The sequence below is a fragment of the Ruditapes philippinarum genome, unplaced genomic scaffold (genome assembly GCF_026571515.1).
Source record: "Ruditapes philippinarum isolate M1 unplaced genomic scaffold, ASM2657151v2 ctg871_1_1_1_1, whole genome shotgun sequence".
NCBI lineage: Eukaryota > Metazoa > Mollusca > Bivalvia > Venerida > Veneridae > Ruditapes > Ruditapes philippinarum.
This window is the reverse complement of record NW_026862242.1, coordinates 152,114-164,433: the sequence shown is the minus strand read 5'-3', so window position 1 is coordinate 164,433 and position 12,320 is coordinate 152,114. Positions and strand designations below refer to the sequence as shown.

The 12,320-nt window shown below is 33.4% G+C and overlaps 1 protein-coding gene across 1 annotated transcript; it reads left to right on the top strand.

Moving 5' to 3' along the window:
* The first annotated feature begins 46 nt into the window (after positions 1-46).
* On the top strand, positions 47-7,225 carry LOC132718387 (uncharacterized). The gene is made up of 2 exons (XM_060702080.1): positions 47-3,436; positions 3,583-7,225. Exon 2 carries the CDS (start codon positions 4,463-4,465, stop codon positions 7,001-7,003), a length of 2,541 nt encoding a protein of 846 aa, XP_060558063.1. The 5' UTR covers positions 47-3,436; positions 3,583-4,462; the 3' UTR covers positions 7,004-7,225.
* Positions 7,226-12,320: the final 5,095 nt, after the last annotated feature.

The following is a 12,320-nucleotide window of genomic DNA, read 5'->3' as shown; positions in this document are numbered from 1 at the left end:
TATATAGAATATGAAAAGACTAATCAGGTATGCTATATAGAATATGAAAAGGCTAGATCAGGTATGTTATATAGAATATGAAAAGGCTAATCAGGTATGTTATATAGAATATAAAAAGGCTAGATCAGGTATGTTATATAAAATATGAAAAGGCAAAATTAGGTATGTTATAGACAATATAAAAAGGCTAAAACAGGTATGTCATATAGATTATGAAAAGGCAAAATCCATTTTGTTAAAATCAATACAGTTTCGAAATAAGTGCAAGTCCGAGGCCCGAGGCCAATAAATTTAACATCGGTCAGATGATTATTGCAAGGTTGGTGGTCCGACGGGCCAGTAGATTTTTGGTCTTGAAAAAGTACCATTAGAAAAAAATCATCAAAATATTGTGGCAGGGTTCTCAAAAAGATCAATTTAAAAAGGCAAAATCAGGTATGTAAATGCATAGAATATGAAAAGGCTAAATCAGGTATGTTAATATATAGAATATGAAAAGGCTAAACCAGGTATGAAATATAGAGTAACAAAAGGCTAAAACAGGTATGCTTCATTATCCATATAGCAAAAGGCTATATCAGGAATGTTATATAGAATATGGAAAGGCTAAATCAGGTATGATATATAATATGGAAAGGCTAAATCAGGTATGATATATAATATGAAAAGGCTAGATCAGCTATGTTATATAAGGTAAAGAAAGGCTTAATCAAGTATGCTTCATAGAGTAACAAAAGGCAAAATCAGGTATGATATATAAAATATGAAAAAGCTATAACAGGTATGTAATATATAGGGCTTTAGCTGTGGGGCGACTTGGGCGATGAAGTCGCTTTCGGATCAGCGACTTCGTATAAAACAAGTTTTAAAGCGATTTTGAAGACGCCCGATTTTTAGCTCACCTGACCACGAAGTGGTCAAGGTGAGGTATAGTGATGGGGCTATGTCCGGCGTCCGTCGTCGTGCGTTTGCGTTGTGCGTCGTGCGTCGTTCGTCGTCAACAATTGGGTTGTTAACAGTCTAGCAGTCACAGTTTTGATTGGATCATGGTCAGAATGTTTGCCTCAATTAAATAGAGATCGAGTTCAAAGATGGGTCATCTCCGGTCAAAAACTAGGTCACAGGAGCTAAAAATAGAAAAAGCTTGTTAACACTCTACTGGCTGCAGTTTTGATCCAAATATTCTGAAAATTTGTCATGAAGGTTGTTTTGATAATTTCTAGATCAAGTTTGAAGATGGGTCATCTCCAGTCAAAAACTAGGTGACAGAAGCTGAAAATAGAAAAATCTTTATAACACTGTAGTGGCTCCAATTTTGATTCAAATATTCTGGAAATTTGTCAGAAAGGTTGTTTTGATGATTTCTAGGTCAAGTTCGAATATGGGTCGTCTCCAGTCAAAAATTAGGTGGCATTGCCCAAATATGGAAAACTTTTTTAACACACTAGAGTTATTTTTTTTTAACTCAATTGTCATCAAACTTTGCCAGGATGCTTGTCTAAGACATTGCTTGGATGCGGTTGATGGGTCAGGGGAGCGATCCAGGGCCATCATGGCCCTCTTGTTTAATGATCTGTCATACCTATTTACGACACTGGGTATGTTAACAATTTGTTTACCTCTCAATTACAACAAATTACATTTTATCTGCTAGTTAAGAACGCGTGTCAACATAAACAAAGTCTAATCTATGTATATATATCACTATGTATATCTTTCCCATTATGTGTTCATGCGACACATTAACATACTGAGGCTGTTTGTTGACAATTACACAAAATGGCGACAGCTTCAATCAATTTTCACCGATTGCATGATTAAAGACACCTGCATATACATAATTGTTGATAATTGTTGCGGAGTTTTTGCGAGTAAAGATAAACAATCTTAAATGTGTGGTTATTTCGAAAACTCGATTGTTAAAAACTTTCAGAGCACTAATCTGTAGAAATCATGTGATGTTTGTATATATTGAACTCCGTAAAGTAAACATGCTAACTATACAAAATTAAATGTCTCTAAAAATTAAATGTCTCTATCATTCTGGCTTGTGGACAAATCGGTAAACAAAAATTATTGACGATGACCAGTCCGATTCAATGCCAATATGGCAAGTGGCACTGCTTTACCTGCCCTGAATATTGTTACCAACTAAACATACTCAGTATTTCTACATGTATACAGTTTATGTAAATATTGTGCTTGCTATTGGTATACATTTATGAAAAGCAGATTTATAGTAGAATTGTTTTATTTGAGAGGTGTTTATTTTATTTCTGGTTTGTAAAGTTTCCTAGCTTATAGTTCTCCACATGACGCCTAATATGTCCCCAATTTCTCCCTTCTCCCTAAACCAGCTGGAGGAAGAAGTCACTATTTGACCTAGCTCAAGCTCTTTTAAAATATGAAAAGGCTTAATCAGGTATGCTTCATATAATATTATAAGACTAAAATAGGTAAATTTTGCCCTAATTGTGATAATTATGTCTCCCCCACCTCGGGGGGAGACATATTGTTTTTGCCCTGTCCGTCCGTCCGTCCGTCAGTCCGTCCGTCCGTCCGTCCGTCAGTCAGTCCGTCCGTCCATTCTTCGTTTCCGGACGATAACTAGAGTTCCTTTTGACCTACAGCTCTCAAACTTCATAGGATGAATGGTCTTATTGAGCAGATGATCCCTATTGTTTTTGGGGTCAGTAGTTCAAAGGTCAAGGTCACAGTGACCGTTGGTCAATTTCTCGTTTCCGGATGATAACTAGAGTTCCTTTTGACCTACAGCCCTCAAACTTCATAGGATGATTGGTCTTATAGAGCTGATGATCCCTATTGTTTTTGGGGTCAGTAGGTCAAAGGTCAAGGTCACACTGACCGTTGGTCAATTTCTCGTTTCCGGATGATAACTAGAGTTCCTTTAGACCTACAGACCTCAAACTTCATAGGATGATTGGTCTTATTGAGCAGATGATCCCTATTGTTTTTGGGGTCAGTAGTTCAAAGGTCAAGGTCACAGTGACCGTTGGTCAATTTCTCGTTTCCGGATGATAACTAGAGTTCCTTTTGACCTACAGCCCTCAAACTTCATAGGATGATTGGTCTTATAGAGCAGATGATCCCTATTGTTTTTGGGGTCAGTAGGTCAAAGGTCAAGGTCACAGTGACCGTTGGTCAATTTCTCGTTTCCGGTTGATAACTAGAGTTCCTTTTGACCTACAGCTCTCAAACTTCATAGGATGATTGGTCTTATAGAGCTGATGATCCCTATTGTTTTTGGGGTCAGTAGGTCAAAGGTCAAGGTCACACTGACCGTTGGTCAATTTCTCGTTTCCGGATGATAACTAGAGTTCCTTTAGACCTACAGACCTCAAACTTCATAGGATGATTGGTCTTATTGAGCAGATGATCCCTATTGTTTTTTGGGGTCAGTAGTTCAAAGGTCAAGGTCACAGTGACCGTTGGTCAATTTCTCGTTTCCAGATGATAACTAGAGTTCCTTTTTGACCTACAGCCCTCAAACTTCATAGGATGATTGGTCTTATAGAGCAGATGATCCCTATTGTTTTTGGGGTCAGTAGGTCAAAGGTCAAGGTCACAGTGACCGTTGGTCAATTTCTCGTTTCCGGATGATAACTAGAGTTCCTTTTGACCTACAGCCCTCAAACTTCATAGGATGATTGGTCTTATAGAGCTGATGATCCCTATTGTTTTTGGGGTCAGTAGGTCAAAGGTCAAGGTCACACTGACCGTTGGTCAATTTCTCGTTTCCGGATGATAACTAGAGTTCCTTTAGACCTACAGACCTCAAACTTCATAGGATGATTGGTCTTATTGAGCAGATGATCCCTATTGTTTTTGGGGTCAGTAGTTCAAAGGTCAAGGTCACAGTGACCGTTGGTCAATTTCTCGTTTCCGGATGATAACTAGAGTTCCTTTTGACCTACAGCCCTCAAACTTCATAGGATGATTGGTCTTATAGAGCAGATGATCCCTATTGTTTTTGGGGTCAGTAGGTCAAAGGTCAAGGTCACAGTGACCGTTGGTCAATTTCTCCATTTCCATTCCTGTTTCCATTCACAGTTATTCTCAGCAGTGGGGGAGACATGCGCTTTTTTACAAAAGCATCCTCTAGTTTTAACATATAATATTGTACATATAATTTATTCATTTACAAAACAACACTTACTACAAAATCATCATTTCAATGTCAGAAAACTCTCCAGTTTGTGAGGGAATCTTGTTATGTTAAGATAATTTGTGAGTTTTGCTGATTTTATTGGCTGCTCAATAAATTTCAGGTTGTCGCACTCAATTGATAGACCATTATCGCAGTGATGTACTTAAAGTATCAGCAATACCTTTACAGCCAGATGAGGAAAATTATAACTTCAGTGACGTTTATATAACACCCACTATAACAATCAAGATAGAAAAGAACAGAGGGGAGTCTGAGGAAAAAGAAATAGAGTCCATGTCAGAGATTTTCACAAAGAACGGGGAGCCACAGAAATTTATTTATGTTGTTGGAGATGCAGGGTCTGGTAAGAGTAGTTTCTGTAAATATTTGATCAACTGTTGGTGTATGGCACACAGTGATGGGCACAATGAAGATGATGAGTTAGAAGGAGTCAAGGAAATGCAGAAATTTGATTTCATGTTTTATATTTCTCTTAGACATGACAGAAAAAGGCAAAGTATCCAAGAAATGCTTGAAATGCGATATGATAAGATAAAAATGTTAAGCAAACTTCTGGAAAATGATTCTGAAAAGATAATTATTTTGCTTGATGGTTTAGATGAGTGGTCTTTTGACAGTGGGACTAGGAATGAGTTCCAGGCAGGCCTTCCGGAACGTGACTTTACAAAGAAATACACCATTGTTACTACATCACGGCCATGGAAAATTCACAGTTTGAGAGTAAGTAATAGAGAGATTCATCAATTATTGAAATTAAAAGGGTTTGATGAAACACATGAACAAGAAATGATTAAAAAAACAATAACAGCATTGAACGAATCATTAGATCCTAGTGAGTGTGAACAAAAGCTTAAGGTACAGTCTCTTGTTGGCCTGAAACAGGTACCGATTATGCTGCAGCAATTGGTTTGTCTATGGTGTGATGGTAAACTAGATAAAACCTCAAGGTGTGCTACTTATACTGGTATGTTAGAACTTTATTTCACCTGGAATATCAATAAAACTTTAGGAAATAATACAGAATGTATGGAAAGTTCTCAGAATATTGAACTCCCTCAGTATTTAACAGATCTAGAGATATGCAGATTAAATGGTCATCTTATATATGGCGTGTCGCACCTGGCTTATGAGACATTGTTCAATTATCCGAAGGATAAGTCCTTAACATTTGACAAATCTGTGTTTGATGATTTGAAAATATCACAAAAAGTGCGAGAAACATGTCTGAAACTGGGAATTTTAACAGAAGATAAATGTCCTTCTTTATCTGTATCTAAACCTAAATGCTCATCTATCTCTTTCATTCACAAATCAATGCAAGAATTTCTGGCTGCAGTGTATATTGGTATCACATTCAATGCAACAAATGGTTTGTCAGATAGTACAGGAAATGTTGAATTTGCCAAAAAGTTTGTGAATGAGGTTTTTCAGAAATGTTCAACAGTAAATGACCTATTAGAACAGTCAAATGTCATCATTATGCTATGTGGTCTAGAGCCTAGATTAGCAACACATGTTTCAAAATACATATATGATACTGTGTCAGAGGACTCTTGTGTTCAGGAGTACAGAAAAACAGTATGGCGTAGAGAACCATATTTTATTGATTCTGTTCAAAAGTTTATGTTAGAGTCAATGGAAGAATTAAATGCATCATGTAGTATAGGAAGTAATACTGTATTTTATATAAGAGATTTGGTCATTGATAGTCCTCAGTATTGTAATATTGTTTGTTCAGCTATTGATCAGAAACAAATTGTTCCTGACTCTGTTTTGTCTATTAAGGTAGAAAAATTCAACTCACACAATTTTAAATTTACAAAATATTTACCAATGTTTCATCACCTTGAAAAAATTACAATAGATTATGGATATGAATCACAAAGTCGTAGTACAAAGAGTAATGAACAGATGATTGGTGAGATAAAGAAATGTGTTTGTGAGACAATTAAAGTAAACACTTTAACATTAAAATCTCTGACTCTTAAAGTCTATCCAAATGGCAAGCGGTATAACCCGATGTATAAAAAAGTTGTTAGGAACTTACCTAGTATGATCAATCTTGTAGCAATATGTATGTATTATATAAGAATGAGTCATGATGATACTACTACATTTTGTAATTTTCTTGAGAGAACCTGTCATCTTGAACAAATATATCTTCATGAATTTGAATGTAAGTGCAAGAAGCTGCATGATGTAAATTTATCAAAATTTCAACAACTTCAGCACCTTTATTTGTATAAAGCTGTTAGTGTAATAGATGCTGATAATACAAACCTTGAACAATTTGTATTTATAAATTTGAAAGATAGCAATTATGAGAAAATATTAAATATTATTACAAAAGCTTACAAATTAAAAGAACTTCAATTGGATAGAAATTATAACAATATATCTCCTTTAAATCATACCAACATAACAAAGAAACTAGTCAGAGCATTACCATTGTTACACAATCTCAGTAAGCTTAGATTAGATCAATGTACTTTAACTGACAATATAATACAGTTACCTTTAGAGATGAAGAGTTTAAAGTGCATTGTGCTTGATTGTGTCATAATGAGTTTGACAACATGGCAGAAGTTTGTTGATAGTCTTCCTGGTATTCCTCATACTGTAGATGTAAATCTATGGTTATGTGATATAACAGTACATGGTGAGGAGTTTAATGATGATAGGTTAACATTGAGATCACAAGGACTTAGAGGAGGGAAGGGAAATGATGCTAATCAGTATGTAAAAGATAAATATCAGTTATTTCATGTTACACTTGATACTTATCGTTGTTTTAACTTTTCAACAAAAAAGTGAAAAAAGGTATTAAAGCATAGTATTTAATCTAAATTATATCATGTTAAAAGGCACACTAATTGCTTTTATATTTTCATGAAAATGTGATACTTATGACAAGAATTTGTTGTAAAGTTAGAGAATAATTATTTCATTACAATAGATATAAATCATCCGAAATATTGAGAGGGTTTATATTGATTTCTGGTCATTTCAACATTTTTTGAGTATTTAAATAATAAAATTGAAGAAAGTAATATTAAGATTGTGTTTATTAATAATGAAAAAAATGCATTGAAATATAATACATATGTTGATCTTAAATAAGATGAAGGTTATTGTTAAAGATCATGGATAATTTGTTAGAAGAAAAAAATGATATGAAAAAGTAATGTTCTAATTATAATGCATTAAAAATATGTAGATAAACAAATGAATTAATTAATGAGTAAATTTAATGGAAATATAAGACAGATGTTTAATGTACTACTTGTCAGAAGAAGTAAAATATTAAATGTAACATGCAAATAACCAGTTATATAATATATATATCACAAGGGAATGGTATAAATAGATACAAGTTATATGATATATAGCATGAGAAAATGATATATGATTTTCAGTTATCTGATTAATAGGACAAGCAAACGTTATAAATAAATACCTGTAATATGACATATAGGACAAAGGAATGATATTAATAATGATAAGTTATATGATATATAGGACAAGGGAATAGTATTGATGAATACCAGTTATATGATGAACGGGACAAGGGCAGGGGAATGTTTTATATAAGTACCAGTTATATGATGAATAGGACAAAGGAATAGTATAAATTAATAGCAAATATATGATATATAGGACAAGGGAATGTTTTATATAAATACCAGGTATATGTTTTATAGGACAAGTGAATGTTATATATAAATACCAGTTAAATGATATAAAGAACAAGTGAATGTTATATTTAAATACCAGTTATATGAAATATAGAACAAGTGAATATATATATATATGAATACAAGTTATGTGATATATAGGACAATGGAATGTTATATGTGAATACTAGTTATAAGATATATAGGACAAGTGAATGCTATACATAAAAACTTCAAATATATGATATATAGAACAATGGGAAATGTATATATTATTAACAGAAATATGATTTATAGAGTTATTTGATATATAGAACAAGTTATTTGTACATATGCATTTGCATATATATGTTTTCATTAAGACAGGTACCATAACTTGTTATGCCCCTTTGAAGAAAATGTGCCAAGTTTGATTAGAATTGAAGCAGTTTTTATAGTTTTATAGCAATTTGAACTTGTAACGGGAGACTTTTCAATGAAAACAGACATTTTTCCCAAAATGCTAATGAAGTAATGGGTTAAGCTCAACTATTCAACGAATATCGAGAGCTAAGTACTAACGCATTGGCGTGACATTTAAGTTATGTTTTTGCTTTTGCATGCAAGTTGGTTTCTCAAAAAAATACTGAAGGAGGAAATGAGTTGATAAACATATATAGCAGTTCTTGGCTGCACCTCAGAGATTACAAAAAGTTAATCATTTATCGGTTACACCTCAGGAATATCTACCATTTTGTGGCTGTCCCTCACAATACTTACAAGTTCTCGGCTTCCCCTTGGGGAAATATACCAGATCTCGTCTGCCCCTTGGCGGAAATATACCAATTTTGGGCTGCCCTTTTAGGAAATATTCCAGTTCTCAGGGGTTTCTCAGGAAAAAACATGTGTACCAGCTCTTGGCTGCACCTCAGAGATATACATGTATATCATTTATCGGCTACATTCAGGAAATTATACAAGTTTGTGGCTGCCCGTAAGGTATTTATACCAGTTCTCGGCTGCCCCTAAGGTATATATACAAGTTCCCGGCTGCCCCTTTGGGAAATATGCCAGTTCTCAGTGACCTTACGGGGATATATACCAGTTCTCGGCTACACTTCGGAAATATGTTCCAGTTAATGACTTCCCTTGGGGGATATACCATTTCCCTTGATGTCAATTTCCTCTTGCACAACGACAGCCATATGTTATAAATTTATAATGTTAATAAATATCTGTAAGTCTATTATAACTCAGCTGAGTAATTTAGATATGTTTCTTGCATGTAAACATATGTTACATATATCTGTTTGTTACATGTTATTATGACTGCATGGATCTAGTACATATGTAAACATATAATTACATGTTAAAATGTTTATTGTATAATTACAAGCTTTTGCAATCTTTTTATGAAAATAAAATTATATTCTTAAATAACAAGTAATGTAATGTGGCATGTAACCATACATACATTTAAAACAGTTATAAAGACCCACTAAGTCTTAAAAAATGCAGTCACTTTTATTTTTTTAAACACTTTTATTTTTTTGTCCAAAAAGTTTCTAATTGGCCATAATATCTGAACCATCTTTAGTTCCTTTTGCATTTTAGCAAGTAATACCGTAATGAAGAATAAGTATTTTATATGGAAATCAAATAAGCATTTTGTTAATATTTTGCTACATTTATCGTGTTTCTTTTCAAACTCCTTTTTTGTCAGTTGTCAGTTAATAAGAATATCGCTTGTTGTAAATCTATTATTACAACATTATACAACACATATTTGCCCTTTTTAGAAAAATAAATATCTATTCATTTCTGAGGCGTAATGTGCCTTGTAACTGTAAATGTCTATATAGTATATAAGTAGACATAATTATGGTAACATAAAAATTATGTTATGGATAAATGGTTACTAGATATATGAATGTTTATGTGTATTTTATGTTTAGATATGTTATGTCTCATGAACACATGCATCAAACATATGTGTTTGTGACTTAGAATTATAGATTAAATCTAGCAAGTACAATTGTAAACCTATGTACAGGATGACAAATCTATTCTGTTCATTTATATATTTTTACAATTCTGTATGAAATTAATATTAGTTCAGGTGTCAAATGTACATTTATTTTGAACATTACTGTTTAAAATTTAAAGGTGTTTATAATACTTGTTAGCATAAATAAACACTTAGAGCAATTAACAGTCTTAAAAAATTTAAAACAATTCTATTCACTTACTATTGAACTTTGTTTATTACAATTAGTGGATTTTGGAATTGGAAGTTAATAAATGACATCAAATATGTTTCATTACTTTGCCATAAGCAATTTGATTGAAACTTATATAGTTTTATTCACTACGAGTATTACATGAATTTAAACATAGTTAAAATTTTAAGATTTTAAAGAAGAATTAGAAGTTGATTTGTGGTTTCTTGATTTTGTTTTATATTTCATAAGCAATTGTATTAATTGATAAAGATATGGAAATATAACATATGAAAGGAATTTAAATATACACATGCAAACCTCTATTCAGACATTGATTGACTTAGATTTTGTAACATTTCCAACATTATGTATTTTGTTTTACTTGTAAAGGTTTAAAATATTGTCACTTTATTTAGAAAAAAGTAGAAACAAACTAAAACGTAACATCGTAATGTTTAATATGCTTTACAATAGTATGGATGTAAATTGATTAAGGTCTTCTGAACGAAATATTTAAAATGGTGACATATAATATTATATCAGAATTGTTAACAATATATAACCTTTAGATCTTTTTAGTAAATGTTATGAATGTAATACAATTTACTTTAATATTAGTAAAATGTAATTGTTTGCTTGTTTTGAAAGCATGAGTGTGTGACTTTTCATAATAAAAAGAATGTACAAAATTGATCTGTTAATTGTATATTTGTTTTCCCTACTCTTACAGAACTAAATAAGGGCATAAAACTTGTTGAAACTTTACTTCCCAATTTTATCTCATAAATAAAGACAAATTTCTTATTTCATTAATAGCGCCAAGCATAATGTACAATATATGTACAGTACTAAGAATGTTGCCCTGTCTCGTAAAATAACTTGTGGGACAAAACACAATCATTAGGAATTGAACTGCAATTGGAACACGCAATTGGAAATAGCATCAACAAGTCTGCAAACTGCATAGATATGACAGCCTCCGTTGTCGAGGGGTTGGAGTCGGTGACTTCTAATCCAATTTTCTCTCTGGCGTTGGTTCGATCCCCGGGAGATGCTTTGGTAGTTTAGCACGAGGAAGGTAGTCTAGTTTTGGTGTAACTCTCCAGGAACGATGGTTAGAAAACTACCCGCCTATATGACTGAAATACTGTTGGAAAAAGGCGTAAATTGAAACAAACAAACAAACAAATATGACATTTTCAAAGTGTTTAGAAATTACCAATAATATTTGAAGTTATATATGACGATATACAAATTCTTTCAATTTGAAAATAAGTTGTTACTGCACGGGATATGATCCCAGTATCCTCCGAATTGTATATGAAATAAAGCTGTATTTATACCCCCGCACAACTTAGTTGTAAGGGGAGTATACTGTAATTAGTCCGGACGTCTCCCCGTTCGTCCGTCGGTTTTTCCTTGTCTGCCCAATAATTCGAGATTCCTTTGGCCCACAGTCTTCATATTTTGCATTGAGGTTAGTCATTATTAGTAGATGATCCCTATTGATTTGGGGTCATTGGGTCAAAGGTCACAGTGGCCTTGACTTATAAAAGCTTGTATAATAACTTGAGATTCCTTTGGCCCACAGTCTTATTATTTGGCATGGAGGTTAGTCATGATTAGTAGATGACCCCTATTGATTTTGAGGTCACTGGGTCAAATGTCAAGGTCACAGGGGCCTTGAATTAAAAGAAAGCTCGTCTGCCCAATAATTTGAGATTCCTTTGGCCCATAGTCTTCATATTTGGCATGGAGGTTAGTCATGATTATTAGATGACACCTATCGATTTTTGGGTCAAAGGTCAAGGTCACAGGGGCCTTGACTTAAAAAGCTTGATTTTAAAATTTCACATTTGAAGCATGGAGAATTCATATCTTATCAATGCACTGGCTTAGTAACCTCAGATTTGGCAGGGTGGTTGTCCTTGAGTTTTAAATGGCAACTGTTGATTCTGACAAAGTGGTACGCGGGGGTATTCACGCCATGACAGTGGCAGTTCTAGTTTGTTCTTTGATCGGGGTGCGTTACATGCTAAATAGAGAAAACATAATTCCTAGTGTAAGCCTCACCAGTCCAGGTAAATGTGCCATTTTTTCTGTTTATTATTCGATAAAAAAACTGGTAAAATAATCTGAACAAAGTTTGATCCCTCGGAAACAATAGTCACAACAAAGTAGCATGGAAATTGCAGACATGGTTTGATTAATCTGTATATGAGGGATAATGAAAAGGTGAAATGTACATCATGCCCC